Source organism: Pristiophorus japonicus, chromosome 11, assembly GCF_044704955.1.
Source record: "Pristiophorus japonicus isolate sPriJap1 chromosome 11, sPriJap1.hap1, whole genome shotgun sequence".
NCBI lineage: Eukaryota > Metazoa > Chordata > Chondrichthyes > Pristiophoridae > Pristiophorus > Pristiophorus japonicus.
In genome coordinates, this window is record NC_091987.1 from 126,435,722 (window position 1) to 126,453,546 (window position 17,825).

Here is a 17,825-nt window from a genome sequence, read left to right on the forward strand (position 1 = left end):
CACACACCCCCCCACCCCCCGCTCGATGGAAAGGCCTTTGCGAAAGCATTCAGAGAATCCTGTACTATAAGCCTTCATCCTCAAAGTGCACAAATGACATTTCTTCCACATGGATGGCACACAAGTTGCCCCAGTTTCGGTCAGCCTTGTCCTCACTATGGCTCAGCCCCACAACCCTTCTTGCTGCAAGCAGCTACAAAACATGCAACGAGGAGAGTATCACTGCGATAATAAGCAAGTGGTTTCCAGGAGAACCAAACCATCTCCTTCAGCAGCTTGGTGCTGAATTCCACGTCCCCCAAAAGAATTTCTTCACAAGTCATCAGATTCTACACTTCCTCTGCGACATAGCATAACCTAGGATTGAGCACAGTCTCCACTGCAACCTTCTCTCTGAAACGCAGAATCGTTCTGCGAGAAACACCTTCCATTTCTATTCCAGCCTCCCCGTCATTGGGTGGCACTGGAATCCGATGTTTATCCTGACATTGCCTGGGTCAGCCAGGTTCACAGTTCAGAGCTTGACCTTCATACTCCCCACCTGCAGCAGGTAGAGAACGAGACAGCTCAAAGTGCTCTATCTCACCCCAGTCAACCTCCATAAATTCCACCCAACTCTGTTAGATGTGTGCTCATGGGATTGCAGTCGTAAGGCAGCACTGTCCAACACGTTAGCCGCTTGTGGCTTATTGGGAATCCAGATGTAGATAATTACACTTACATTCCCGTTGTTGGGCATGTGGTCTCAATACTCATATTCGCGTGGTGTTTACATGTGAACCTTACCTTTTTGCACATTTGTTGGTAAAATGGTAAAACAAAAAGCAGAGTGTGCAAGTGGTGGTTTTTTTGTTTGTGGCGTGTGCTTTACTTCCTTGGTTACTGAACAGTGCTAGATGTTGGCAAAGTAAATATACACGTGTGAAATACATTTACCTGAATTGTGCGTACAGAACAAGGAACACCTTCCATTGGCAGGCCCACCCATGTCTTACATCTGGCAGCAAAAAAGTGCAGCCTTCACTTCTATCACAACCTGACACTCTCCCGGCAATCACTTGGACAAAGAACCTATGGACGCTTCGCCATAATCAGATGGAGCGTGTGGACCCTCCCCCAGTAATCAGATGGAGCGTGTGGACCCTCCCCCAGTAATCAGATGGAGCCTGTGGACCCTCCCCCAGTAAGCAGATGGAGCCTGTGCATCATCCAGCAAGCAGAGCATGTGATGCACAGACTGTAGCTACAGTGGGAAAATTACCAAGTAGTACAAAATTACGTGCGCTCCTCCAATTCTGCCTTCCTGAGCATCCTTGATTGTAATCGCTCAACCATTGGTGGCCGTGCCTTCTGTTGCTTGGGCCCCAAGCTCTGGAACTCCCTGCCTAAACCTCTCCGCCTCTCTTTCCTTCAAGATGCTCCTTAAAACCTACCTCTTTGAGCAAGCTTTTGGTCACCCACGGTAATTTCTACTTCGGTGGCTCGGTGTCAAATTTTTAAAATCTCATTATACTCCTGTGAAGTGCCTAGGGACCTTTCATTACGTTATAGGCGCTATATAAATACAAGTTGTTGTTGTTGTTTTGCAGGCACTCTCTCCACCAACTCCAACCTTCGCACAGCCTAGTCTGACGTGAGTATTGCCCCACTTAATCCCTCACCGTTGCCAGATTCGAGGCACTGTTGTGACCGCGTGCCCATGAGACCCCAAGTCTCCCCATTAGCCTCAGCCTGACGAAGTGTAACTGCAAGTATTGTGTAACCTACAAAGCAGCGTGTAGCCTGCATTGTACCAGACCCAGAGAATATGCGTAAATTCTGGCACAACTCCGCAACAAGAGAAAGAAATGGGGATAAATAGGCTTGGAATTTTGCACTCGATACTTGGGGTTGGTTGTAATCTTTGGCCATCACAAGTTTGTTCAGACTCTGCCACAATAAATGTTCTCCTATTGCAGTTATAAAGCCTGCAGAAAAGCAGGATTTGTTCAGTTCAATTTTCCTTGCTTCAATAGTTTATAAATGGAGCTGAATCATCCAACGTTTATGATTATTCAGCTTCTGTGTACTACTATTAAAAAGGTGCATCACAGTGAACTTAGTCTTGCTGTGATAAAACAGTGTAAAATATCCAAGACTCTAAATTGCAAAGCCCCCATGGCTGATTTAAAAGACCAAGGTAATTGACACCCGCATTGTTAATCTTAATACACCCATTGTTCATTTTTAAGATCCAGATTATCATTATCTTTCTCCTTGATAACAATGTCTGCTGAGTTGTCCTCAAATGAACAATTAATCGGTGATAGTTCACTTGGTTTTCAAATCCTGAATCAGTGTACTGGTGCACTGGGATTTACCTTCAGCTATAAAGATACTACAAAGATGACGATTATTCACACTTCTCAACAACAGCAACTTGTATTTATATAGTGCTTTTAACACAGCAAAACATCCCAAGGCACTTTGGAGCAGTGTTACGAGACAAGAATTTGACTCCGAAACACTCAAGCAGAAATTAGGGCAGATGATCAAAAGCTTGGTCAAAGAGGTAGGTTTTAAGGAGCACCTTAAAGGAGGAAAGAGAGGTGGGCGAGGCGGAGAGGTTTAGGGAGGGAGTTCCAGAGTTTAGGGCCCAGGCAGCTGAGTTTTGGATGACCTCAAGTTTACGTAGGGTGGAACGTGGGAGGCCAGCCAGGAGTGCGCTCGAATAGTCCAGTCTAGAGGTAACAAAGGCATGGCTGAGGGCTTCAGCAGCGGATAAGCTGAGACAGGGGCGGAAACAGGCGATGTTGCGAAAGTGGAAATAGGCGGTTTTTGTTATGCTGCGGATATGTGGTTGGAAACTCATTTCAGGGTCAAATATGACACCAAGGTTGCAAAAAGTGTGGTTCAGCCTCAGACAGATGTTAGGGAGAGGGATGGAGTCAGTGGCTAGGGAACGCAGTTTGTGGCGGGGACTGAAAACAATGGCTTCGGTCTTCCCAATTTTTAATTGGAGAAAATTTCTGCTCATCCAGTATTGGAGGTTGGACAAGCAGTCTGACAATTTAGAGGCCGTGGAGGGGTCGAGAAAAGTAGTGGTGAGGTAGAGCTGGGTGTCGTCGGCGTACATGTGGAAACTGACGCTGTGTTTTCAGATGATGTTGCCAAGGGGCAACATATAAATAGGAGGGGGCCAAGGATAGATCGTTGGGAGACACCAGAAGTAACGATGCGGGAGTGGGAAGAGAAGCCATTGCAGGTGATTTTCTGGCTACGATTAGATAGATAAGAATGGAACCAGACGAGTGCAGTCCCATCCAGCTGGACAATGGTGGACAGGCATTGGGGGAGGATGGAGTGGTCAACCGTGTCAAAGGCTGCAGACAGGTCGAGGAGGATGAGGAGGGATAGTTTATCTTTGTCACGGTCACAAAGGATGTGATTTGTGACTTTGATGAGAGCTATTTCGGTACTGTGGCAGAGGTGAAATCCAGATTGAAGGGATTCGAACATGGAGTTCCGGGAAAGATGGGCACGGATTTGGAGTTCCGGGAAAGATGGGCATGGATCAGGAGTTCTGGGAAAGATGGGCACGGATTTGGGAGGCGAAAACATGTTCAAGGACTTTGGAGATGAAAGGGAGGTTGGAGATGGGGCGGTAGTTTGCAAGGACGGAAAGATTAAGGGTTAATTTTTTGAGGAGAGGGGTGATGACGGCAGATTTGAAGGAGAGGGAGACAGTACCTGAGGAGAGAGAACTGTTAACGTCAGACAACATGGGAAGTTGGGCGGTCAGCAGTTTGGTGGGAATAGAGTCAAGGGAGCAGGAAGTGGATCTCATGGACAGGATGAGATCGGAGAGGTCATGAGGGGAGATCGGAGAGAAACTGGAGAAAGATGCGAGCAAGGGGAACTGTGGCCTGGTGAGCTAGGGGAAGGGAGGAAAGGGGCAGAGGCAGCTGATCGGATGGTCTCAGAGGCAAAGATGTCCAGGAGCTCCTCGCACTTGTTGTTGGAGGCGAGGGTGGAGGAGACTGGGAAGAGGGGTTTAAGATGGTTAGCAGTAGAGATTAGGAGCCGGGGTTTATCTTTGAAACCAGAATGATTCTAGAATAGTGAACAGTTTTGGCAGACGAGAGCAGGACCCTATAATACTTTATGTTGTCCAGCCAGATCTGGCGGTGAATGGCTAAATCAGTTGTCTGCCACATCCATCCCCGGGTTTAAGGGGGTGAAGATGAGAGCTGTTCCGGGGGAATGGCCAGGGTGAGAGAAAGTAATTGTTTTAACAGCTACTAGGACATCAAAGGTGGTGGTGAGGGTGTGGTTGGGCAGGTCGGTAGCTGCAGAAATATCATGGTGGATGGAGGGCCAAAGGCTGGACGGTTGGGATTTCGTTATGCAGTTATAAGAGTGTGTTGTAGGAGAGTCAGGATAGAGTTTTTTTTCCAGGGGTGGGTACAGAGGTAGGGTCTGGGGAGGTTGGGGGTCAGGGGATGTGGGTAGAGAGTGGTTAGAGATGTCGTTATCTGTAATTGGCACAATGGGAGGCCAAGAGATAGCAAGATAAACTCAGTGCAGGAGTTAGTATAATGAATTCTATTGTGGCTTTACAACGTCCCAACTTCATTTCCATTATTTGATTCTGAATATGTTGCATTCTCGAAGCAGAAAACAAACCAGCTGCAGTTACTATTCAAAATGACCAATATTTTCTTAAGTGCACGCTGAGGAGGAGTTATGTCCTATATATGTTTATTCATTCTCTGAATCTTGGGTCTATCAACAAGCAAAAAGTTGTAACACTTACTTGCCAGCTACAGATACACTGGAGTAAGCCTTTGACTTAATGGTGGTATTCCCACAAGAGTCAAGCCCCATTCCAGACAGTCCTGGCGGGTGGAGACTAGAATATGGTCTCTAAATACTGAGTTGACATCCAGTGAGGCCCTCGTAACTGGACGGTGTGACCACTGGCTCAGTGATAGTATTCCCAGAAGGGTTGAGTTTGGGCTCCACTCCAGACAGGTACCCAGTAAGCAGAGACCTTTGGACATCTGGATATATGCCCTCACCCGCCATGCCACATTTTCCAAAAGGTAGAGGACAGGGGACAGTAAGTCGGCCAGTCATTCCCACTGTTCCAATTTGGTGACATGCCACAGCAGAGAGAACGAGGAAGCTCAATGTGAGAAATTCAGAGCATCTGAAATTAAGAGGGTCGGAGCATGATATGGAAACACAATGGAGGGCGACTGGGGGGGAAAGAGAGAAGCAGAAAGCTACCCGTGAGAAAATGTTGAAAACTTTTAATAGCATTACTCTCATGCTGCTCTATTTTTAACTTGCTGCTAAAGATACTAAACCATTTCTGCTGGTCTCTCAACAAGATCCTGACTTCTGCATTCCTGTCGTCCGTGCCTAGGTCACTGGATAACTTGAGACTCTTCCAGGTTTAAAAAAAAATAAACTGTGTGCGTCAATGCCTACTTTCAAACTCAAATGAAGGCTTGAAGCCGCCCAATATCCATAAGTCACAACAATTAGTCATTCTCTAATGCAACCCAACCTGATTTTACTGTAAGTCATCAATAAATGAGGCTCTTATATAAAATGTCTCTCAAGCAAGTCCAAAATAGACAAATAGAAAGTAACTAAACACGGTTTAATTTATGCCGTTTCCCACAATACATTCAAAGGCACTGTGGGATTGAAGGCTTCATCGGGATTTGAAAGTAGACATTTGGCATTGACATAAAGAAAGTTGGAGGACTCTCAAGTTATCTAGAGATCTGTCAGGACAAAAATTTGTGTATATATATATCATCATCATAGGCAGTCCCTCGAACGGGGATGACTTGCTTCCACATGAGATCACAGATGTTTCAATGAAAGACCTGATGTTCCAGTCCTGAACTCCAATTGAGAGGGTGGAAGATGCCTGTGCGTGGATTTTTTAAACATGTGGTGACCATTGCACACCAGCCACCACACGGGCTTGACAGAGCTAGGCCTTTTTTCAGTGGCAAGGGTTGAACCAGGACGACTGGAGACCTGCTCTACTGCACGGACCTAGTGCGCACATGTATCACAGTCCGGGCAGGCCCGTGCTGCCCCTGGGCCCTCGGCTCTTCTGGGCCCCGTACCCTCATTTGCCACACTTTCGCCCACGATGTTCCAGGGCCTGGCGCTCCAGCTCTATTCATAGCCCCGACCTGCGGTGGAGTTCTCACACAGGTCGGGGCGATCCATGATGTTCCAGGGCACCACCGCAGGTCAGGGCTACAAATAGAGCAAGAGCACTACCAACTGAGCCACGGGTGATGAGCGTGGGAACGTGGGACCTTCCCAATTTGAATGGTTCAGCATTACACTGGGAGCTGCACTTTCTCACCGAGGCATGAGGGGGCAGTGGGAGAGAATCATTTCAGCAACAGGGGCTGGGATGATAACAGTCTAAAGGGGAAAAGCTGCAGAACTGCATTCAGTGAGCTAAAGAACCCAAAGGAACTGAACCTCCTCAGTGTGTCAGGCCACAGGCTGCTGGTACCGAACTGAAGACGAGCTCTACAAAAGCTGCTTGCAGATAATTCTGAACCCATGTTTCCATGGTCTTGACCAGTTAGTCCATGCCTCTCGAGTAAAGTTTTCTGTTTAATGCCCTAGTCTTTCGAAAAGACCGTTTTGATCCAATTAAGGACAAACAGAATTGCTGTTGGCAGACATACTGGAAGGAATGAAAACTCCAGACTTCTCGTTTACAAATGATATTGGCAAAAATTATATTTTATAAATTGGACGATACTTTACATTAAAAGGAAGGGCGAGTCCTGAAAGTACAGGGTTGCGGTTTTGGGTATTTTTGTACCGCACGCTCGATGCTTACTTCAAACATGGACCTGTTCAGCTGATTTCGAGGGGCTGGTCTTGGAAGAGGAAGTGAAGCTGGTGAGACCATACCTGGAGTACTGTGCACAGTTTTGGTCTCCTTATCTAAGGAAGGATATACTTGCCTTGGAAGTGGTGCAACGGAGGTTCACTACATTGATCCCTGGGATGAGAGAGTTGTCTTATGATGAGAACTGTGTAGAATGGGCCTGTACTCTCTGGAGTTTAGAAGATTGAGAGCTGATCTCTTTGAAACATGCAAGATTCTGAAAGGGATTGACAGAGTAAATGCTGAGAGGTTGTTTCCCCTGACTGGTGTGTCTAGAGCTAGGGGGCACAGTCTCAGGATAAGGGGCAGGCCATTTAAAATAGAGATGAGGAGGAATTTCTTCAGAAGGTTGTGAATCTTTGGAATTTTCTGCCCCAGAGGGCTGTGGATGCTGAGTCTCTGAATATATTCAAGGCTGAGATAGATAGATTTTTGGAGTCTAGGGGAAATCAATATGGAGATCGGGCGGGAAAGTGGAGTTGAGGTCGATGATCAGCCAGGATTTTATTGAATGGCCCACTCCTGCTCCTATTTCTTATGTTGTTATGAAGAGGATGGACTCCTCTCAGACTGCTCAATAGCACTTCTTGTAGGTGCAGCCAGGCTGAGGACCCGTGGACAGGTCGATTCCACCTCTAACGCAGGAATGCATGTGCATAAGGGATGGAGTCAATTGCCCAAAGGGACCACGATGCAGTTAAGCAAAAAGGCTGCGTTGTCAGCTCCTCCCGTGATCGAGTGGATTCAGGCAACTGTCAGTGTAGGTTTGATTGTTGCCGAGCCAGCTGATCTTAGGCAACAGCTGGGGCATTACAATTGACCTCACCATCACTGGGCTAAGGGGTGCCAATGTCACCCAGGATTCCCGCTCCCGACTGCTGCCCAGTGATCAACATCATCATAGGTAGTCCCTCGAACGAGGATGACTTGCTTCCACGAGTTCACAGATATTTCAATGAAAGACCTGATGTTTCAGTCCTGAACTCCAATTGAGGGGGTGGAAGATGCCTGTGCGTGGATCTTTTTAATGTGTGGTGACCGTTGCACATCAGCCACCACACGGGCTTGATGGAGCTAGGCCTTTATACAGTGGCAAGGGCTCCAATCGCCCTGCCCAATGGTGCCTGCTCGCGAGTGCACACTCGGGTGGGCTATTGAGAGAGAATAGGATCGGCCGTGACTCAGACACACTCTGTGGTTGACTGGCCTGCTGACACTGAGGGGTCGAAATACGGTTGCTGACAATGCGGTATATATATATATATATACCACCCTATTCACAACACAAGCTAGCAGTGCTTGGAAGTCTATTCGGGCATAGTCTGGCGTGATGTAAAGCAAAACGGAAAGGTTCACTATGCATATAAATGCACAGCAAGCATTGGACTGGCTCAGGTACAGGAACGTTTTTGCACGATAAATTAACTTTGGTATGGCAAGAATGGATGTAAGAAGAGTGTGTGGAAGGATGAGAAACAGATGGGTGTTTGGTGGCTTTGATGTTTTGAATTACACTCCTTTAAAGAAGGGACCAATTTGAATTTATATAAAGCCTTTCAGCACCTCAGGACGTCCCAAAGCACATTATAGCCAATGAATTACACAGCAGTTATAATACGGAAAAAGGCCATTTGGCACAACCAGTCTAGGTCAGCGTTTACCCTCCATGGCCTTATCTACCGGAGGTGCTGCCTTTAACGGCCTGTGAACCTGTACTCCCAAATCCCAATGCTCTTCCACAGTACTGAGCCTGCTTCAAACCATAACTACTTTTGTTTTACCAAAATGCATCACTTCGCACTTACTGACATTGAATTCCATCTGCTATTCTTTAGCCCATTCCCCCATCTCATCAATACTACTTACTGCAACCACTCTGAAAAACTGCCCTTAACTCCTAGTCTCTTTCTATCCTTCTAACCAATTTTTAATCCAGTTTGCGGTGCTCCCTCTAATTGCCCATTCCTTAATCTTCTCTAATAATTCCTCGCGTGGCACCTTATCAAAGGCTCTCTTAAACATCAGTACTAAACTCCAATCTGTCCGCTCAGCAGCAAAGATGAACAGAATGAATTGTTGTCCGTTCTGAATTAGCCTGACCACAAGTACACGCTATCCACTCCCATTTCCTCCATCTCCCATGTCTGTTTTCTCCTTGAGCAATGCTGGCTACTTCTAATTATCTAGACACCTGGTAATTTCATCCTTAAAAGACTGTAAAATATTCCCTAACCGCAGATGTTAAACTAACTGGCCTGTAATGACCCAGAATCAGCTCGGTCTCCCTTTTTAAAAATGGGTACTACATTGGCCACTCTCCAGTCCTCTGGCACACATCTAGACCCAATCCATCCTGATATTGCTCATCTCACTCTCAACCATGGTCAGATATCCTTCTCTTAAGTAAAGGCCAATGCAAAAATCTTATTAAATATCTCTGCCATTGTTTGTTTATGATCATGGTCTACAAATTGACAACCCTCACCTCTCAGGACTCCCACTTCACTGTGTGATCATTGTTATGTTGCAGGCAGCCAATTTTCACACAGCAAGGTCCCAACGATCAGCATTGAGATAAATGACCATATAGTCCATTTTAATGATGTTGGTTCAGGGATAAATAGGGGCCAGGACACCAGGGAGAACTCTCTTGATCTTCTATCAATAGTGCAATCTTTTACATCCTCCCGAGCATGCAGGCGGGGCTTCGGTTTAACGTCTCAGTTGAAGGGCGACACCTCTGACAGTACAGTATTCCCTCCGTACTACACTTGATCGTCAGCCAAGACAATGGAGTCGGGTTTGAACCCTCGCCCTTCATACTCAGTGCGAGTACTGCCATTGAGCTAAGCTGATACTTAAAATTCCAGAACTTGTCATTAAGTTGTAGCAAGTGAGGGTCAGGGAATTGGGCCTATGATATTATCGCCCTATCTTTCACCCACATTCACATCCACTGTGGCACTATGCTAGCAGGACCTTCACAGTATATGACCCTTTATACCAGTACTGTCCAACAGAAACCGTTAACTAGCCACAGGCATTTCCGCTACATGCACTTATGTTAGTAGAAAATGCCTTTAACCCAATACATGTAAGTGTACTTCACATGCATATTTACTTCACAAACATCTACCACCATGCAGTCTTTCCCTTTCACCAAAGTTTGGAAATCTGTCATGACTTTATCAGACAGCACATCTCAGTGCAGCTTCTCGGTTTGTGTCCAGCAGTTGCAGAGGGTACTTCAACTTCAGAGTGACTGCCGAGAATGTTGTTGCTCTACATGCAGACCTGCCCTCGCTCACCCCACGGACCAACCCCTGCTCTCCACCCAGAACATCCCACGGACCACCCCCTGCTCTCCACCCAGAACATCCCACGGACCACCCCCTGCTCTCCACCCAGAACATCCCACGGACCACCCCCTGCTCTCCACCCAGAACATCCCACGGACCACCCCGACTCACTGCTGCTCTCCACCCAGAACATCCCACGGACCAACCCCTGCTCTCCACCCAGAACATCCCACGGACCACCCCGACCTGCTCCTGCTCTCCCTCCACAATATGCTTGGATGCTGCTTACCCTTTGTCCTGTTGGGGCTGCTCATTATTGGTTGGGCTGGCTTGGAGTGGTTATTCTGATTGTATAGAGAGGGGAGGTGTCATCATGGTCAGCTCAACCAATGTTGCTGACGATGACAGTTCCCTCTCTATGCAATGTTGCTGATGTTTCCACGGTGAAATCCAGTGTTTTCATATCATTTTAGCAGATCACCAATACTCAATAACCAAGGAAGTAAAGCACACAATCAAAGAGAACTCACACACTGTCTTTTGTTTTACTGTTTCATCAACAAACACATAAAATGGTCAAAGCTCACATGCACACGCCATGGTAATATAAGTGCTGCGATCACAGGCCCAAACACAGTGCCCATTACTCATTGTTTATTTACTGATCTGAACTGCAATTAGCCACATCTGGATTCCCAAATGACTAATGCACTGCTTTATAACTTATTCCAACCCAAGGGAACAATCTGAATGTAAAGAAATAATTGTGGAAGTGGTACTAACCTTCAGTTGCTTCTTGTTTATTTCTAATCAAGGTACTGGACTGCACACCTCCACCCACAGAGAGATCGGTACTCTTCAGCGCTTTGACAGTCTGCTCGGCCTATTCAGAGCAAGAGACACGAGCAGTGAAAACATGTGTCGCTCCACCAAACACAGCGCAGGCTGACCCAGAGAACAACAGAGGTGAGACTGCTCAATTAAACGCTCCATGGTCACTGGTTCAATTAAAAAGAAATGACTTGCATTTATATAGCACCTTTCACGACCTCAGGACATCCCAAAGCTTTTTACAACCAACTTTTGAAATGTAGTCGCTGTTGCGGCAATGAGTTAAATGACCAGATGATCTGTTTTGTTTTAAAAAGATGTTGGTTGAGGAATAAATGTCACCCAGGACACTGGGGAGAATTCGCCAGCTCTTCTTCAAAAAAGTGCCATGGGATCTCTGACAATCACCCGAGAGGGCAGACGGAGCCTCAGCTGAACATCTCAAAAGGAAGACAGCACCTTCAACAGTGCAGCACTCTCTCAGTACTGCACTGGAGTGCCAGCCTAGATTATGTGCTCCAGTCCCTCGAGTGACTTGAATCCACAACTGATTGACTCACAGACGATCGTGCTACCACAGAACCACGGCTGATTACATAAAAATCATCTTCATTAAAATTATAGTCAGTGAGCTGAAAGTCTTACTAGTACATAAAATGATTCCTAGCATTTAAACTCTTCCAATCTCCCACCACTAACTGAATATATATTACTTCAAAATGATTCACAGCACTTTTTACACAATGAAAACAGTAATTTTTTTTTTTTTTTTTTTATTCGTGTCCAATCGTTCCAATCGTTACAATTCTTTGTCAAACGCCAGAGGTGACCCTGCACCAGTCAAGGATCACTCTGCACCAATGCTCTTAGCCAAAAGGCCTAGAGCCACTGCACCGTTCCTGGAAGTACTGCAATACCAGGTTCATGCCATGGAGGTGGATGGGTCAAGCCATCCCACCCACCTCCTGTTTACAAAAATGTAAGCATATACCTTCCTGACCAGGGAGAAACCACCCGGAGGTCATGGTGGCTGGTCAGGTTAGTTATGCAGATCTTAGCCAAAAGGCCAATGAAAACAGTAATTCATATAGGCAAACATTACAATTAAAACTAATCTCAGCAGACTCAGTCCAACACCGTGTCAGAATATACCAAAATCATTCCCCCATTTCGTTCAATCAGGTCTCTATTCTCTAATGGATATTAAGGGAATCAAGGGAGATGGGGATAGTGTGAGAAGATGGAGCTGAAGTAGAAGGTCAGCGATGATCTAATTGAATGACAGAGTAGGCTTGAAGGGCCAAATGGCCTACTCCAGCTCCTACTTTGTCTGCTGTTATGTAAACCCAGAGGACAGGATAGCATCAATACATTTCCAACAAACTCGACCAACTGCACCATGAATCTTAGGGCAATCACAAACCATATAGGACATTAATATTAAAACAAAATCTTTGTTAAAAACGAATTCCTAAAGTCGGTGATTTGCAGCGTGCACGATGCCTGCGATATGTGCTGCCGACCAGCGAGATTGCTCACCGCTTGCCATATCCTTGGAAAATTGCCTCAAATACTTGCCATGAATTTTAACTGTGGCGGTGCGGGGGTGACATCGGATCGGCCGCCCGTTACACACATCGCCCGATTTTTCCTCTCCATTGAAGGCAACAGAAAGCAAAATCTGTCAGAGCACTAACGGGGTGGGGGGGGGGGGGGCGCGATCGGCTCCATCAAAAGTATTGGTGTCAAGTCTGTCAAAAGTGCTGCATTGTGACCACTTTTATAGACAATCAAAATTTATAATTACCTTCTTCTTTAGCCACACGAGGGTTTTTTCTTCATTATATTTATAAAACTTCCGATCACCAATTTCTGGGGAAATAAAGAAAACAAGGTCATAAGTGAAACGATAACCAAGTATCAGGACCAGTAGAAGACACTTGAAATGGAGATCAGTTCTGGAAGTAGAAGCCGTTCCCACTGACTAAAATCAGGCAGGTTCAGGGTAAAGCTTGTTCCACTCAGTCCAGGGCTCAACATTAGCAGGTACCTGCTTGTGTCCAGCACTCATATAGTGCTTGTGGCCACATGGAGTAACTGGCCATCAAAAGATAGTTCCTTCCCACGTGTTACTCTCTCCATGTCTCTGCCTTACTGTTTGATGTCAGCATTCAGATTTTCCCTCCCGCCCACAGTACCAGAGACATTAACAGGAGGCTGGGTTGTCCCAGTGTCCATAATGAAAGTGAAAGGGTTCCATAAGCTAGAGTGAACAGTCAGGTAGACGTTGGTATAAGAAAATGGTTCCACATCGCTGTCTACATTGCCAATACAATTAGAAGAACTTGCATTTGTATAGCACCTTTCATGACCTCAGGATGCTCCAAAGCGCTTTACAGCCAATGAAGAGTAGTCACTGTTGTAATGTAGGAAATGCAGCAGCCAATTTGTGCACAGCAAGCTCCCACAAACAGCAATGTGATAATGACCATACAATCTGTTTTTTAATGATGTTGGTCGAGGGATGAATATTGGCCTGGACACTGAGGAGAGCTCCCCTGGCCTTCTTCATAATAGTGCCAGGGGATATTTTACATCAACCTGAGAGGTTTAATGTCTCATCTAAAAGATGGTACCTCCAACAATGCAGTGCACCCTCAGTACTGCATTGAAGTGTCAACTTAGGTTATGTGCTCAAGTCTCTGGTGTGGGGCTTGAACCCACAACCTTCTGACTCAGAGAGCCCCAACCACTGAGCCACGGCTGACACCTCAAACATGGCTTCCTGTTACACCATCACACCACACATCCCAACTGCATGACCACCTGGACTTGAATCACAAACACTACAGCTGAACCCAGTCATGCTTTGAGGGGCCGCAGCACTGAATTTTACAATCCTCACAACCAAGAGACTTTCAACTCCTGATCAAAGGGAACTGGATTCAAACCCAAATTGCATCAGTTGTAATCTACCAGGCAACCAAGTCCCAGAGATATACCAGTCACTGATCTTGAAGCAAAGTTTAACGAGTGCAGCATTAGACCGGAGAAAGAGCGGACATGCCTCCCACTACAAATAAAGTTCTGACGGTGCGAGTGTACAAAGCGAGAGAGCGGCTTAGGAATTCACAAGCAGCTCTTGGTTTCCGACGTGGTACCTTTTTCATCAGTGACGTGATGGAGTGATCGCAAAGTCCTCGGACAATTCAGTATGCTGACGCACTCGGGAAAATCTTCGTCCTTTATTACTTGATCCACTGGCTGAAACTTTCCTTGCTGGGAAAAGGAAACATTTTAAAATGCTATAGATGACAAAATTACTAAGCAAATCAACAATTGTGGCAAGAAATTAATTGATGCGAACTCTGAACTTCCATCAATTGTGGGACGGTACACGTGCTCTACAAGTACTTTTTGGCATCGGAGATTTCATTTTCAGCATTATTTTAGATCTGTGTAATTTGTAGCAGATGGTGGAATAACCTAGGACAGGGGGCCTACCAGCCTTCTGTCTTTCTGAGCTGCATAGGTAAGTACCATGGAGCTGTGGGGGAGGGGGCACATTTTAACTATATATATCCTTTCCCATTGAATTGTACATATTTCAAGTTGTTGATAATAACAGGTCTTGCTGTTCTGATCTAGGGTTTATCCAACAATGAAGCATAGGAACAGGAGTAGGTCATTCAGCCCCTCCTGCCTTTACACTTGAATATTCCCTCGAGTATAGAAGATTAAGGGGTGATCTAATTGAGTGTCCACGATGATTAATGGAGCCAAAAGGATAGATAGAGAGAAACGATTTCCTCTCTTTGGGGAGTCCAGAACAAGGGGGCATCACCTTAAAATTAGAGCCAGGCTGTTCAGGAGTAATGGCAAGAAGCACTTTTTCACACAAAGGGTAGTGGAAATCTGGAGCTCTCTCCCCCTGTTGAGGCTGGGCGGGTGGGGTCAATTGAAAATTTCAAATCTGAGATTGATAAGATTTTTGTTACGCAAGGGATAGGGAATCAAGGTGGGTAAATTAAGTTACGGTACAGATCAGCTATGATCTAAATGAATGGCAGAACGGACTCAAGTGGCTGAATGGTCTACTCCTGTTCCTAGTGTTCAAAACCCTCCAAGGCCTTGTTCCTCTCTATTCATGTCTCCTGCCTTATAATCCTCCAAGAACTCTGGATTCCTCCAATTCTGGCCTCTTGCGCATCCCCCATTTCCTTTGTACTGCCATTGGTGGCCATGCCTTCAGCCTTCACAGCCCCAAACTCTGCAATTCCCTGCCTAAACCTCTCCGCCTCTCTCTCTTCCTTTAAGATGCTCCTTAAAACCCATCTCTGATCAAGTTCTTGGTCAATGGTCCGAACATCTCTTTCTTTGCCTCAGTGTCAATTTTTGACTGATTACACTCCTGTGAAGCGCCTTGGGACATGTTACTACATTAAAAGGTACTATGTAAAATGCAAGTAGTTGTTGTTATTGGTCCATCCCGATAAAATGGAGGCCTCACCATTACATAATGTATCTCCATTAAAATATATTAAGACTCAGACGAGACCAAAGCTGGCTATTATCATCCTGCCCATTCTACCACCGTTTGTTATGTGACTGGCTACGATAGGCACAATGAAACATTCAGGTGGCCAACACCACTAATCTTGGGGTGGCATTTCCGAGCTCGGAGAGCCCATCCCTGATAGTTTCCCACAACCTCTCCCTCAGACCTGCCAGCCCTGCCATTAGAACTCACTTGTCACTCTCTGGGTCTCGGTTGTTGCTGTGCTGCAGCAGGTTTTCTGCCACCGGTGTCTTTGGTCAGGGGCACCTGGTGAAAACCTGACAAGAGGAGTGAACTGATACCGCTGCTGAGGCCTTGACATAGCTGGGCTGCCTTTTTACTGCAGTCTTGCAGTCGGTGGCAAACCTTTGGTAATAAAACGGGGACTCACGATGCCAGGATAGCGCAGATGAATACGTGGCTTGAGCAGTGGTGCAGCAGGGAGGGATTCAAATTCCTGGGGCATTGGAACCGGTTCTGGGGGAGGTGGGACCAGTACAAACCGGACGGTCTGCACCTGGGCAGGACCGGAACCAATGTCCTAGGGGGAGTGTTTGCTAGTGCTGTTGGGGAGGATTTAAACTAATATGGCAGGGGGATGGGAAACAATGCAGAGAGACAGAGGGAAACAAAAAGGAGGCAAAAGCAAAAGACAGAAAGGAGATGAGGAAAAGTGGAGGGCAGAGAAACCCAAGGCAAAGAACAAAAAGGGCCACTGTACAGCAAAATTCTAAAAGGACAAAGGGTGTTAAAAAAACAAGCCTGAAGGCTTTGTGTCTTAATGCAAGGAGTATCCGCAATAAGGTGGATGAATTAACTGTGCAAATATGATGTGATTGGGATTACGGAGACGTGGCTCCAGGATGATCAGGGCTGGGAACTCAACATCCAGGGGTATTCAACATTCAGGAAAGATAGAATAAAAGGAAAAGGAGGTGGGGTAGCATTGCTGGTTAAGGAGCAAATTAAGGCAATAGTTCAGAAGGACATTAGCTTGGATGATGTGGAATCTATATGGGTAGAGCTGCAGAATACCAAAGGGCAAAAAACGTTAGTGGGAGTTGTGTACAGACCTCCAAACGGTAGTAGTGATGTTGGGGAGGGCATAAAACATGAAATTAGGGGTGCGTGCAATAAAGGTGCAGCAGTTATAATGGGTGACTTTAATATGCACATAGATTGGGTTAACCAAACTGGAAGCAATACGGTGGAGGAGGATTTCCTGGAGTGCATAAGGGATGTTTTTTTAGACCAATATGTCGAGGAACCAACTAGGGGGGAGGCCATCTTAGACTGGGTGTTGTGTAATGAGAGAGGATTAATTAGCAATCTCGTTGTGCGAGGCCCCTTGGGGAAGAGTGACCATAATATGGTGGAATTCTGCATTAGGATGGAGAATGAAACAGTTAATTCAGAGACCACGGTCCAGAACTTAAAGAAGGGTAACTTTGAAGGTATGAGGCGTGAATTGGCTAGGATAGATTGGCGAATGATACTGAAGGGGTTGACTGTGGATGGGCAATGGCAGACATTTAGAGACCGCATGGATGAACTACAACAATTGTACATTCCTGTCTGGCGTAAAAATAAAAAAGGGAAGGTGGCTCAACCGTGGCTATCAAGGGAAATCAGGGATAGTATTAAAGCCAAGGAAGTGGCATACAAATTGGCCAGAAATAGCAGCGAACCCAAGGACTGGGAGAAATTTAGAACTCAGCAGAGGAGGACAAAGGGTTTGATTAGGGCAGGGAAAATGGAGTACGAGAAGAAGCTTGCAGGGAACATTAAGGCGGATTGCAAAAGTTTCTATAGGTATGTAAAGAGAAAAAGGTTAGTAAAGACAAACGTAGGTCCCCTGCAGTCAGAATCAGGGGAAGTCATAACGGGGAACAAAGAAATGGCGGACCAATTGAACAAGTACTTTGGTTCGGTATTCACTGAGGAGGACACAAACAACCTTCCGGATATAAAAGGGGTCAGAGGGTCTAGTAAGGAGGAGGAACTGAGGGAAATCCTTATTAGTCGGGAAATTGTGTTGGGGAAATTGATGGGATTGAAGGCCGATAAATCCCCAGGGCCTGATGGACTGCATCCCAGAGTACTTAAGGAGGTGGCCTTGGAAATAGTGGATGCATTGACAGTCATTTTCCAACATTCCATTGACTCTGGATCAGTTCCTATGGAGTGGAGGGTAGCCAATGTAACCCCACTTTTT

General features: G+C 46.1%; 1 protein-coding gene and 1 non-coding gene across 2 annotated transcripts in view; both read right to left on the reverse strand.

Annotated features, from left to right (window-relative positions):
* rnaseh2b (ribonuclease H2, subunit B) overlaps positions 1-17,825 on the reverse strand; it is a 58,784-nt gene that overhangs the window by 25,251 nt on the left and 15,708 nt on the right. Inside the window, exons 5-7 of the mRNA XM_070894009.1 lie at positions 14,214-14,331; positions 12,860-12,924; positions 11,005-11,104 (exon numbers count right to left, since the gene is read on the reverse strand). Coding sequence (XP_070750110.1) covers positions 11,005-11,104; positions 12,860-12,924; positions 14,214-14,331 — 283 coding nt within the window. The remainder of the gene's footprint in view (positions 1-11,004; positions 11,105-12,859; positions 12,925-14,213; positions 14,332-17,825) is intronic.
* LOC139276608 (U2 spliceosomal RNA) lies at positions 11,936-12,132 on the reverse strand. The gene has a single exon (XR_011595955.1). It is a non-coding gene; the product is annotated as a U2 spliceosomal RNA (small nuclear RNA).